We start from the raw sequence: 14,309 nt of genomic DNA, 5'->3' as shown, positions 1-14,309 counted from the left end.
AGATTTGGGGATATTCCCTGCCCAAAAATTTCCTGGAAAATTGACTAGTATTAAGTGTGAGTAAAAGGTGTCCACTTTTTTTTAAGTTTGATTTTAGTTTTGTCTTGGATAGTATTTGGCAAGATTTAGCCTAGAAATAATGTAGTATTTATTACATGAGAATCAAAATTGCTTTATTACTGGGCTGGTTTCAAAATTTAGAATTCATTTCTATGTATCAAAATCGTTTTTGGGGGTTTTTTTTTTTTTTGGTTTTTTTTTTTTTAATTCTTAAATGGTAAATGTACCATTGTGGAATGAAATTTCAACTTCAAAAGTTTACCCTTTTACTAACTGGAGTAAATGGATATTTACGTCTTTAGTTGTAGTCATCACTAGTAAAGAATTTGAAACTAGGCTGCATAAGCAAGCCTTTGCAGGGCCAATATTGAATTTCATGCCAGTTGACACTGGTGTTGCTATAAAAGAAAGAAAAATCTTCCCTTAGTTAGAAACTTTCTATATTTTGACAGTGCCAGTTCAGTATGGCTATAATGTTGCTCTGCCTTCTACAGCTTGTTGCACCACTCTGTAGTTACTCTGTAACTATACGTTTCTATCTTTTTTGGTTAAACACTCCCTGAAGATAAAGATGATGATGATATACATACATCCATATTATACACATTGATATATGTTTAAGGACGTCCTTTCATCTTTATTTTGCGGGCTGGGCAAAATTTTGTGTAATGTATTAATATACTTCATACTTTTGGTATAGGAGTAAGTTCACTACTTTTATAATGAACTCAAATATAAAGGCTTTTGTAGTGTATTTTAAAAGGGAAAACTTACCCAAATGTTTTATTTCTACACATTCGTGTATATGTGTGTGTGTGTATAAGTCAGTTAGTATATATGTATATTATATACATAAAACACTTATATTTTTACATACAAGTATGCTTTTATTATACAGATAATAAAGATGGGGGAAGGTTTCTGTTTTTTTCTTAATAGGTGAAGAAATCTTGAAGACCAGAAATTGGATCTTATTGAATTTTGGTGTTCTTTTTCTTTTTTCTTTTTTTCTTTTTTTCTTTTCAAATTCTATTCGGCTATGGAAGATGGATTTTTTTTTTCTTAAATAATCCTTTGAATCTCAAGTTCATCTTTAAATGAACTCTTTTTTTGTTTGTTTGTTTTTGTTTTTGTTTTTGAGGAGATAACTAGCCCTAGCTGTCTCCAGTCTGACAAAGGTTATTCGAATGGACTTAATCTCCCAGTAGTTGGGAGATGTTTTAAAAACACGTCCTGTGTTTGAATTGTGGCTGAGAGGTTCCCTTGGCAATGTGAGGAGGAAAATTCTTTCTGCCTCATTATTATTAATTCATGGATTGAGTGTTGGTTCGACCTACAGGCGTGATAGATTGGAACTCAGTGAAGACACAGACGTTCCTGTTGAGAGCAACCAGCTAATGTAAGTGTGAAAATGGTTTTTTTCCTCTTTAAAGGAATGAACATTTTTGTAATTTAAGACATGATTTCTCTGGATCAGTGAGAAATTAGCTATTGTCGAGACATTTTTTTTTGTAATTGTTTACAAGCTTTCGGTTTGGGGATGGAGACACTCTCCCCTCCCCACCCTTTTTTTTGATAATACATGCACATTATAAAAAAGGTAAAAACAATGTAGCCAGGGTGAAATCTCCCTGTAATTCCATCTCTTCAGAGATAAACACTTTTAATAGTTTATCAAGGCATAGTTCCACGTCCATACACATAGTTCTTCTTCATCTTAATGACTACTCAGCGTGCCTTTATATGAATGTGCCACAATTTAACATATCCGCCATTGATAGACATTTGGGTTTTGCCATTAAAAGCAAAAATAGCTCTATATCAAATAATAGTCCTGTACTCATCCATGTGAACTGTACCTTAGAACCAGTTCTCAGTTGTGAATTTGTAGAATTGTTAATTCATTGTAAAGAGGTCGTACCAATTTACTGACTAATTAATGAGGTCTACTTGATTTGTAAAAGTTCTTGACACACCCCTTTTAATAAAGATATCTTTGGCCATGCTGCTAATAGATCTTTCACCATATGAGTTTTTCATTTTATGTAGTCAAATCTACCAATTTTTTGTTAAGGTTTTTAATTAGTATCATCCTAGGAAAGGTTTTTTTCACCCTGAGCTTTTCAAAAACTACCATGCTTTTTTTCCCCAGTGCTCAAATGGCTATATTTTTTACATTAAAAATGTAATCTAGGATTATAGTTATGTGATACTGCTTCTCTTCCACACATAAACATAGTAGACATTGTCAAATATTGCTTGGTTTTTTGCTGAGTAGTTATGAATTCACAATCTTAGTATAGTGCTTTAATTAGTGAACTAAAGCCTCTGCCATTCTTTTCTTTTATTCTCCTGGAACGTTTTTGTATGGAACACAATTTTTTTTTTTAATCGGTGGCCAATTTTTAATTTCAAATGCCTCTTTTTAATATATCACGTTTATTCATAGATTCACTTGAATTCCGTTGATCTTGTATTCATTTATTTGCAAACATTACAATTATATTTCACATCTACTGTAATATCAGGAAGAGCAAGGCTCTTATTTATTTTTTTTAATTTTTTTTATTTAAATTTTCTTTATTTTTCTCAGTTATTCTAGATGATTTAGCAGTTTGTCAAATTCTAATAGTAAACTCTCATTGGGATTTTGACTTAAGTTGCATTGAACATATACATTATTTGGGGGAGAAGTAAACTTTAAGCCATTATCTCTCTACTATCAAGGTCTTCTGTATGTAATTTCATAGTGTTTGGGTTTTGTTTTTAATTTAATGTGGGTCTTGTATACTGCTTCATTTTCCTGTATACTTTATAGTTTTATAGTAAGTGGGACTCTTACTATCTGATTAATTATTGCTGGTGTATAGGAAATTTACTGTTTTTTCAATATCTTATTTTAAACATTTTTCAGTTGTGCTAGATTTTCTAGATTGCAAGCATATAATGTGCAAAATTCTTTTGCCTTATTCTTTCAGTTTTTATATCTTCTTTATTCTTACATATGCTAGACTCTTTGGAACAGTGTTGAGTGATAGTGGAGGCAGCGAGTGTTCCTTTTTTCTGTGCCTTGAGTGAGCTTACCTCTAGTGTTTTTATTATGTTGCATGTGCCGATGGGTTTCTGATAATTAAGTACATTTATGCTAAGGTGGTTCCTTTTAAAAGGCGTTGCATTTTAACTTTCTCCTAAAGCCATTGTTTTTTAAATACCATTTTAAATCCTTATTTCATTTTACCATTTTTTTCTTTTTAAAATCTTAAGATACCACAGTTTTTCTTTTTACCCCCCGTTATTAATATAATGAATTTCCTAATGTTAAGGCATTCTTCGTCCTGGAACAAACCTTTTTTTGATCATGTGATGTTACTCTTTTAATGTACTGTGGTTTAATTTGCTTTAATTAGGACTTATCAGTTGTATTATAAATCAGATATACAAAGCAGTTAAATAGAAAACCATGTCACAAAATAGTTTTGTTCTTTTTATTTTATTGAGTTCTTTCTAAATTCTTTTTCTCAGGTTAAAATACTTTCGTAATTTATTTAAGAATATATGGAGTAGATAGATCTTACACTTTTTGAGACTTTTCGTGTCTAAAAACTTCTTCCACATCCTGAGATCTTCTTGAAATGTAGTTTGAAAGGCTAAATCTAAGGTCGTAATCTCTCCTTTAAATTCTGGATACTTAGCATTTTGTCTTGGCATTTAGAGATTCAGATAAGAAGCTAAATGTTATGTCCTATTTTTTTCGCCTGTCATCAGTCTTTTTCCTAGAAGTCTGTATGATTCTGTCTTTACCATTAGAATTCAAAAGTTTCACCATTTCTGTGGCAGAGATGTCTTTAAAGAAACTTTCTGCCTGGCATTTGATGTGTCCCTTTTAAAAAAGTGTCAAGTTCATCCAGTTTAGGGAAATTTCCTTTTTCTTTTTTTTTAATTATTTATTATTATTATTTATACCTACAGCACCTACCTGGTCTTCCTAGGTGGTCTCCTATCCAAGTACTAACCAGGCCCAACCCTGCTTAGCTTCCAAGATCAGACATCGGGCTTGTTCAGGGTGGCATGGCCATAGACCGTGGACCGTGGCTCCACTCGTGCGTGAACTCAGGACCTTCTGTGTGTGAAGCAGACATGCTAACTGCTAAACTATGGAACCACGTCTGGGAATTTTTCTTGTATTGTTATTATCTCTATGAATTCCATTCCTTCCTTTTAGCATTTCCATTGTATAGTAATAGAATCTTATTTCCATCTTATATACCTTTTGTCTGGTATTGACATCTTTTTGCATTCTGGGAGATTCCTGATATTGATATTTTATAATTAATTTTCGTGTTTTGCATCAGTGTTTAGCCTTCTAGATTTGAAAATTGAAAAAATTTCAAAATCTTTTCTTGGAAGAAGAGGCTAGAAATTTGAGTTTTCTTAGTTTTTAAGCTTTCTCTTGTTCTCACTCTTTTTTTTCATAGAGATGTGTTCATTTCTATCAATCTGTAGCCTTTAAAACTTGCTGAGAGCGTGAAGATTTTAAAAGACTTTCTATTTTTTTCCAACATTAATTCATAATCTTTGGGATGTTGATTTCAAGAATGAAATTGACCTCTAATCTTTTCTTTCCTTTCTTAAAAAATTTTCTATTGTAAAACTTTTTCGTTCTCATCTAATCGATACTTTTTTTTTTGCATGAGTCATTGTAATTATTTGAATATCCCTTAGAGACTTGATCCTATTAGAGGCAGTTTTTTAAATTGCCTTTGGTATACACAAGAATGCAGAATGTACTCCCTGAATTTTGGGGCCAGGGGAATCCTCCTGATAGATTAGTGAAATGCTATTAAAGGTTAGCAATGCATATTTAATGTTATGTTGAAGCAATGTAATAAGCACCACAGAGAATACAAAAGAAATAAGGGCATGGCTATCCTTAACAAAAATTTTACATTGTAGATGGGACTGTACAGTATCACATAAGAATAAAATATGAACCAGAGTGTTCACGAGGATCTGTATAGGCAAGTACATGTTAATACTATTAAAATTTTGTTTTAACAATGTGATTTCATTAGGCGATTTGGAGAAGGAAGTTGAAAGAATTTACCTGAAATATTTTAATTCATTATCTCCTTATTCTAGGATTACATTTTAAAGACAATTTCTGTGGTCGAGTTGTCTTTTGAAAGATTAAATCTATTTCAAGAGAACTTGAAGCTGATCCTCGTCTTGAGGAAGCAGTGGCTTGTTTTCAAGAAGCCACTTCTGATCTGAGATCTACCCAGCATGCCTAATCAAGGAGAAGACTGCTATTTTTTTTTCTATTCTACATGTACCAAAGTAAGAATTGGATTCTCTAAATCAGTTCTTTTAACAATTTCCCTAATAAAATTAGATAAGATTTTACTAAGTAGTTGTTATGTTTTGTTTTTCTGAACTGTCTGTTACTTGTTTTTAGTTTTTTAGTAAAGGATAGCATTCCTGGGAGAATTCATTCATCATGTTTTTTTCCTCTTCATTTTATGTTCTTTGTGTTCTACAAAACTGAAAAGGTCCATAGCATTTAGTCATCATTCATTGGTCTCTCACTGAATTACAGTGAATTAATCTGTTCAGGGTGCCTTTGGAATTAGGAGCACTTTGGCCTGTGGCTTGCCAACTTTGATTTTATTTCTTTTGTGCTAAATGAATGGGTGGGTTGTAGTATACTTTGGAAACTGTCATGGGTTGAATTTAACTTCTTCAGATTTACTGCTGAATTCTAAAGCCATCTTCTAAATATGCTTTTGTAACTTTTTTTACTTTTTCTTTGTGAAAACTACCAGGTTTTCTTTATTCTACTGCAGCTCCATTTACATTTATCTGCTGTTTTCTGTTCCTTTATGGCATTCTATAAATGTACATGTTGTTACAAAAACATCTTAAATCATCTTGCAGCTATGTTTAAAATTATAAGTTTTGAGTAGGGCTCTGATCTTATATAGCAATTTGCGCAACAGTTGTATTTTGTTTCAGATACCAGTGTATAAAGTATATAGTGAAGCATGGAATTATACTTAAATCCTAATCTAGTAACTTTCTTTCTAATTTTTTGTTAGCTGCTAAATCACACAAGTTAGGACTTATTAAACAGTGTTGAAGGTGAACTGTAAAATATATTTTTAAAGAGATCTAATACTTCCACTTGTCTTTTTCAACCCCATCTCTCACTTTGTCATTCATGTTTGTCAGATCAGATGAAGGGTACTCTCAGGAAATAGAAAGTAGGAAATTATAAATTTATTGACCTCTGATAGTTCTTGTTATCCCACCTCAGTTGTCTTCTACCTTGCCTATCTTTCTATACTGTGTTTGTGTAGGCAACAGGAAACTATTATAATGAACATTTTACTTGGAATCTGTTTCAATACCACAGTTCTTTTCTGTATTATTCTCTTGGTTAATAGGGTGACAGCTGTCCATTCCGTCACTGTGAAGCTGCACTAGGAAATGAAACTGTTTGCACATTATGGCAAGAAGGGCGCTGTTTTCGACAGGTGTGCAGGTTTCGGCACATGGAGATCGATGTAAGTTTTGTATTATAAGAACTAGTCTGGTGTCATGATGGGCCAATAAAAAATATAGGGAGAAATGGTATTTTATATAACACATGAGTTAAAATTTTTAAAGTAGTCCAGTGAAATTTCAGTCATTATTATCATGCTTGCTTAATATCTAGATATTATGGAGGATGAATTGGTATTATTTTTCTGGAAGGCAGTTTGGTAAAAATGGTATATGTAAATTTGGGGAATATTTGCATTTCTGCGTTTATTTTCAAACAGTCTCAAACTTAGAGAAAAGTTGCAGTTACAATATAAAACATTTTCTAAGCCATTTGGGTATAAATTACTGACATTCCACATCACCTCCAAATATTTTCATGAGTATTTCCTGCAAACAAGGACATTCTCCTACATAACTAAATAATAGCCTTTACAAATAGAAAATTAGCATCGATATATTATCTTCATTTAGTCCTTAGAGCCCATTCACGTTTTACTATTGTACCAGTAATGTCCTTTATTGCAAAAGGAACAAATCCAGAACCAAGTGTTGCATATAGTTTACATGACTCTTCAGTCACCTTCAGTCTAGAACAGTTAATCTTTCCTTGGCTTTCATTAGCATTGACACTTCTAGTAGTTATAGGTAGTTATTATTTTGTAGAATATCCCTCAATTGGGGTTAGTCTGAAATTTTCTCATTACTAAATTCAGATTGTGTATCTTTGGCAGAAATAGCACAAAGGCGATATTCTCATTGTATACTATTAGGTGGCATTCAATTTTAATTACCCCGTTACTGGTGATGTTAATTTTGATTGCTTCATTAAGGTGGTATCTACCAGATTACTTCACTATAAAGTTTTTCTTTTCGTAGTAAATATTTCGTGGAGAGATACTTTGAGACCCTGTAATTATCCTATTTTTCATAAAAATTTGTTTTTTAGTGATTTATTTGTATGTGTGCAAACTTACAGTTCCCTATTATTCCATGTGTTGTACTCCATTACTATCATTTTTTTATTCTCAAATAGACCCAGATTTGGCCAGTAAGAGCCCTTCAAAGTGGTTTTTGTGTCCTTTTGATGTTTCCATTCTTTGAACACCTCTTTGCTTTCTGACTTAAGATTTTCTAGGCTCATTCTGTACTTACCTCTTCTAGCCCTGGATCAGCCATTTCTCTAAGGAGCTCTGGGTTCTTTCAGTGAAAAATGGTATATAGAAATAAGATTTGAGTTGCTCCTAGAGTGTTGCTTCCAGGCCTGCAGTGGAAAGAACAAAGGAATATATAAAGTGTGTGTGTGTGTGTGTGTGTGTGCGCGCGCGCGTGTGTGTGCGCGCGCGCTATTTATGTTGATGTATTGAAAATTATTTATGATGTATTTATGTATTTATCATTGATGTATTTATCATTATTTATGTTGATGTATTGAAAATTATGAGTTTAAATAGATGTTTCCAATTCACAAGACCTACAGGGTTTAGTCTAGGCTTCTCCTTTTCCATACTGTAATTCTCTTTTCCAAAACTGAGAAACTTGGTTCCCATTGTCCTCAGTATTACTTATTTGTTCAGTCCTCTAGTTATGTAAACCAATATTGTATCTCAGCTCCTTCCTTCCTCTCAGGATATGACATCACACACGAGGCTGCTCTTCCACAGGGACAATTTTCTCACCTTGTTTTGATGCCTAAAGCGTGTACTAGGCCTTCCCCCTGGCTCCACCGTGAGGATTCCTCCCTCCCTCTACTTGAACTCTAGCATCCTACCTGGATCCCTCTACCCGCCTTGGATGCCCTCTTCACAGTTAGGCTCTGCCACACTGTTGGGCAGCCCTCGCATGCGAGGTGCTTACTCTCCTCACCCTGTTCATTCTTTGTCTCTGTACCAGGTCCCCACTTGGGAAGACCCTGCCTTCCTCACTCTGCTTGGTCTTGGATGCTCGTTCTGGGCAGACCCTCCATGAGTATACCCTCCTCACCTTACATTGGGATCCCTTCTGCTCAGAAGTCTTGCTCGCCTTGCTCACCCTGCTCAGGTTCCATCACTGTGCCAGGCCATCTTATGCAAATGTCATACTAATCTCTCATGGGTTCTGACACCCTATGCCAGTCCCAGCTTGTCAAGTGGACATCTTTCTCATCTCAGTCAGGCTCTAAAACTCTGCTCTGGGTCACATACCCTTCCCTCTCCCAGCATGAATGCCTACCTCTCAGCATCACTAAGACTTTGGACTGAATTGTTTGAGGGGCTGGGGAAGGAAGAAAGAGACTAAATGTACAGTTCGTATGCCTTGGGTCCTAGAGGTACTCCAGTTTGGTTCCAGATTTATAGTTTTTACCTATATTATGCTGCCTGTCTTCCAGCTAGTAGAGAATCCACTAAAATTCAGCAAAAGCAATACTCTGACTTCTGAAAAATATCATAACACTGCTTGCAGAGTATAAATTGGGACAACACCTAGGATCTCTAAGAACTAAGGTCTCTAAGAACATCTACATTTGAATATTCTCTAGAAGAACTCATGGGACTCTGCACATGGTTGTATTCCTGGCTAAGATTTATTAACATTGATATAATAAGGACATCTCAAAGGACACAGGCAGAATCTAGAGGAATCCATATGTGAGTTTCTTTATGATCTCTTGCATGAGAGGTCACACAGAGCAAGCACTTCCCCCAGCCATGAAAATGCAGCAACTTATGTGATGTTTCTGCCCAGGGAAGCCCATGAGAGACTCAGCATCCAAGGTTTTTATTGGAACAGATCACATAGGCACTCTCTACCTAATAACGTAAGCAAACTCCAGACTCCCGCAAGGCTGGCAGGTGTTCAGCATAAGCCATATTGTTTGCATAAACAATCTAGGCACATTCTGAGTGCCAAGTTCCTACATCCCAGCCAAGGGCCAACCTTGCAAAGAGCCTGTCTAAGAATAGCAGTTTTATGGCTGCTCTCTTAATTCTTTTTTGCACAGAGGCTTATTTGGATGCATCATATGAAACTACTGTCATACCTGAGTCTCAACTATACTCGTGCAAAATGAGATGTATGTAGAATTACTCTTTGTAGCATAATTTGTAATAATAAAATGTATGAAACAACCTAACCCTTCATTTTAAATAAGTTTTATTACATTCATGCAATGGCATGGTGGGCAGTTGTTAACAAAAAATTTTTAAAGGGAAACTAAAATTGTTATGGAAAGATCAGGGCATAGTGAAAAAGTAAAGGGTGCAGAATAAGGTATATAATATGCTACCATTTGTTTAAGAGAGAAAAGATTTATTATTTTTTACTTGCATTTGCATTTTAAAAATCTCTGGAAGTATAAAAGAGAAACTTAACAATAGTAACTACGGAGGTGGGGACAGAAATGGGAAAGAGCCTTTTTACTGTAAGTCCCTTCTGTATGCAGTTAATTTTCATTATTCGTGGGTTCCATATTTGCAAATCTGCCTACTTGTTAAAATTTATTTATAACCCCCACATCAATACTCACTTTCATGGTTGTTCACAGACATGTGCAGAGCACCAAGAAATATGAGTCTCCTGAATCACCTGATGTATACACTCCCAGCTGAAATCAAACAAGGCAATATTCTACCTTCTTTTCGTGGCCTGTTCAGTGCCCCCCCCATTTTTTTTTAATTGTATTTTCGTGCTTTTTTTATTGTTGATTTTCCTGTTTGAAATGGCCCCCTAGGGTAGTGCTGCAGTGTTGTATACCGTTCCTAAGCACAAGAAAGAAAATACATGTAATAGATAAAAAGCTTCATTCAGGCGTGAGTTAAAGTGCCATTGGGCTTGAGTTTAATGTTAATAAATCAACGATATGTATTATATAAGGTGTCTTTAATTATAAACATACATAAAACAAGGTTATTGATCAGTCGATAGAAATGGTGTGACCAGAAACTCCCAGGAACCTACTAACTCTGTATACCTTTCGACCATGTGCTATATTTTAAAGAAATAAAAACTTAAAGAAATAGTCATGTGTTGCTAAATGAAAAAAGTACAGAATTATATGGAATACCTTTTAAGTGTGCATCGATACATTTACAGCTTTTTAAGTAAAATAATTCTTTACCAAAAAAAGTGATTTTCTTTTGATAATAGCATCCTAGGCATTTGTTTCCCAAGTAGTCTTCTTGCATGCATATTAGTTTTCATTTAGAAACAAAATCCACTAAATGCTTTAAACAGATCAAGTAAACGTCATGTGACTCTTGTATGTGGAGGATATTATTTTAGAAGTTACCCAGTAATTTGAAAATTACTTCCTGGAAAGGAGTGAAAACTTAACCAAAGACTGACTTAGGAGCAGGGAGGATTGGCATTAAGGTTCTACCTTGAGGAACAAGGAATTGAGTAATTGTTGTTATTCTTATCTAAAAAACAATGATAGCTATTATACCTACCTTTTGGGTGTGACAGGGAACTAATTCCATCCAGTTCTTTGAAAGGTAAAAGTATTTGCTGTACTTTTTTTTAAAAAAAGTAATCATACATGTAGCAATAAACTCAAGACATAGATTTTTAAAATAGTTTTTGCCAAATTGCCTTTCAAAGCTGATGAACTGCTTTACGTTTCCATTATCAGTATTCATGAGCCTCCCACATCCCTACCAACAGAGTATTATCAAATTATCAGTCTCAGTATAGTAGACTGATCTTTGTCCCATTTTTTACATTTAAGAATCTCTTTTTAATGGTCATTGTTTCTCTGTTTCTCTCCTCCACATTAAATTTTCTGAAATAATGCTGCTGTTCTTTCTTGGAATTTTACACCTTTGGCTGCTTATTAGGATGAGAGAGCCAACATAATGCAGGTTATTAATCCAAGGTTAGTTACTTTTCAGAAGTGTTTATCAGGTCCTTTCACCCCCACCCCCCACCCCCCATTGAACTACTTGTTAGTATATGTAGAAATGTGCACAAATCATAATCTTACAGCTTGAACAGTTTTCACAAAATGAATAATACACTTGACCAGCACCTAGGTCAAGAAATAGAACTTTTCCTCCTTCCCTTCATTGTTACTAATGAAGCCCCCAGAACTAATCACCATCCTGGTCCCAACTACTATAGAGGTTTTGCCGTTTTGTATATAAATGGAAATCACACAATATGTGCTCTTTCGTGTCTGGCTTCTTTCACTCTGCATCTGTGTTAAGTCCAGAATCATATTCTATTTTATGAAGTTATTACAATGTATTTATCCATTCTAGCATTGATGTACATTTGGGTTGTTTACGTTTTGGAGCTATTATAAATAGTATTGTTTTGAACATTGTTTATACACATCTAATGTGTATATATATTAAAACTAATATATATAATTGTTGGACATATATCCTTGATTTGGCAATTTATTATAGATATGCAAGGATTTTTTTCATTCCCCTTCATAAAAGTGAAGTAGCTAGGGAAGGAAAATACCATCCTTAGTGTGTTACATGTATCTTACCTTGGGAAGTCACAAATGGGAAAATGTTTTCTCAAAGCCTTGAACTCTCAGCTTCAGATAATAATTGTAGTCTATTTAATCCTTTTTATGTGCTAAGTGCTCCATGTACATTATTTTATTTAATCCTTATAAGAAAGCAGTAGCCACTATTCCCATTTTATAGCTGAGGAAAGTGAGGCATAGAGGTGTTAAGTCTTTTTTCCAGCATTGCTTGGCCCATAAGTAGCATAGTAGAGATTCAGACGCTCTTATCTTTGATTCCATAACCTTAACTACTATAGATAGTATCCTGCATCTCTAAATTAAGTGTAGATATTCAGAGTTCCGGGATGAGGGCAAAGAGGAAAAAAACAATAAATAAACCACTTCCCTGCTCCCCTCATCTCTCCATCATGTTTAGGGTATATGACTTTCAGCAACGCTCTTCCTCCTGCTTAAAATCATCTCATGTTTCAGATTTTTGAATCCCATATATGAACTTTATGCGAAAAACACCTCATTTTTTATTTGAAAATGATGTATTATTCCCTCTTACAGAAAAAACGCAGTGAGATTCCTTGTTACTGGGAAAATCAACCAATGGGATGTCAAAAACTAAACTGCGCTTTCCATCACAACAGAGGACGTTATGTTGATGGCCTTTTCCTCCCTCCAAGCAAAAGTGAGATCTGTTTTTAATTTTAAAGGAATAATTACTATGTAATGAACACTTGTGCACATTGTACAGAGTACTTTATATATATGTTGCCTTCTTTTACTCTTGTAAGGGAGCAGTATTCCACTTCATAGATGGAAGAACTGCACTTTATTAAAGTTAAATGACTTGTACACAGTCATAAACTGATAAGTAGCAGAGTCACAATCAAAACTGTCATCGAAAGCCATGCTGCCTCACAAGTGTTTCTTGGTATGACAGTTTAGATTACTGTAGCTTCATTCCCATTTTCATATCAGACCCATAGAGGGTTTTGAAAGAAACTTGATTCTCCGGGCCAGGGGTTGGCAAATCTTTTCTCCCACCTGTTCTGTAAATCAAAGTTTTATTGGAATGAAGCCATGCCCATTTGTTTTCAGATTTTCTATAGCCAAATTTTGTGCTACTGCTGCAGAATTGAGTACTTGAGACAGAGATCTACAAAGCCTATATTTACTGTCCAGCTTTTTACAGAAAAAGTTTGCTAACCCTACTCTAGGCTGTAATCTGAAATAAAACTTAAACTCTACCAAAAGCTAGTATTTATTTCCGAAGTCCCTTTTAAAGTAATTTCCAAGTGGAATGATAAGCCATTTAAAAGCCACATCTGCTCTATGATTAAAATCTGATGGCTGCATATTTTTATCTTCATTTAAGGGGAGGAAAATTAGGTTCACTCCTTTCTGCTTTGGCTCAAAAGTATTACCTGCTATCTCTTAAAAGGTACTTCTTGCTAAGCAAAAAGCCTAGAATTCCAATATTAAAATTACATCTCTAGAATTTACAGTCACTATGCACTTAGCTTCCTGTTTATGTTTTGAGTGTCCATCTTGAGTGTATTTGCCTACAGTGAAGAGTTATTAACTAAAAGCCATATTTTCTCTCCCTGGAAATTTAGAATCTGATTGGGAAAATGGGAAATTACATAAAAAGACATAAATAGTGGCAAGGAAAATGCACCAAACTCATCATGGGTGGTTGGGGATTTTTGATGAATTGGAATAATATATTCTATTTTTAATTTATGACTAATTTTGTATGTCTAGCTGTGCTGCCCACTGTTCCTGAGTCACCAGAAGAGGAAGTGAAGGCTTGCCAGCTCACAGTTCAGCAGAGCAAATTATCTGTCCAGTCTAATCCCTCCCCTCAGCTGCGAAGTGTGATGAAAGTAGAAAGTTCAGAAAATGTTCCCAGCCCCACACATCCACCAGTTGTAATCAATGCTGCAGATGATGATGAAGATGATGATGGTAATTGAGCTCTTTAAGGCAAATATGTGATCAAGTCACTTAGTGAATTAGACAGAATCAGGATTAAAGGCTCTAGGCTTGTTTTTAATCATAAACTTGCCTTTAAATGTTGATAATATAGATCAGTTTTCTGAGGAAGGTGATGAAACCAAAACACCTACTCTGCAACCAACTCCTGAAGTTCATAATGGATTACGAGGAGCTTCTGCCCGGAAAGCTGGGATCAGTTTAAAACAAGGTAAGAAGATGCTATGTTGATGCTGGTTCCCACTTACAAATTTTATAGCAG

The 14,309-nt window shown here is 34.7% G+C and overlaps 1 protein-coding gene across 7 annotated transcripts in view; it reads left to right on the top strand.

Annotated features, from left to right (window-relative positions):
- The window catches only part of ZC3H11A (zinc finger CCCH-type containing 11A), a 34,597-nt gene that overhangs the window by 5,967 nt on the left and 14,321 nt on the right, over positions 1–14,309 (top strand). For 2 of the 7 annotated variants that reach the window (XM_039881857.1, XM_039881858.1), the window contains exons 2-8: positions 3–56; positions 1,400–1,459; positions 5,200–5,397; positions 6,504–6,623; positions 12,614–12,737; positions 13,817–14,020; positions 14,142–14,258. In XM_039881857.1, the coding sequence (XP_039737791.1) occupies positions 5,344–5,397; positions 6,504–6,623; positions 12,614–12,737; positions 13,817–14,020; positions 14,142–14,258 (619 nt within the window). In that variant the 5' untranslated portion in view covers positions 3–56; positions 1,400–1,459; positions 5,200–5,343. Of the gene's footprint in view, positions 1–2; positions 57–999; positions 1,460–5,199; positions 5,398–6,503; positions 6,624–12,613; positions 12,738–13,816; positions 14,021–14,141; positions 14,259–14,309 lie in introns of all 7 variants that reach the window. The other 5 variants (XM_039881853.1, XM_039881855.1, XM_039881860.1 and 2 more) reach the window with 3 other exon arrangements.

The sequence above is a fragment of the Pteropus medius genome, unplaced genomic scaffold, assembly GCF_902729225.1.
Source record: "Pteropus medius unplaced genomic scaffold, Ma_sr-lr_union100, whole genome shotgun sequence".
Lineage (NCBI taxonomy): Eukaryota > Metazoa > Chordata > Mammalia > Chiroptera > Pteropodidae > Pteropus > Pteropus medius.
The sequence above is the reverse complement of the archived record's forward strand: the minus strand, read 5'-3'. Positions and strand labels throughout refer to the sequence as shown.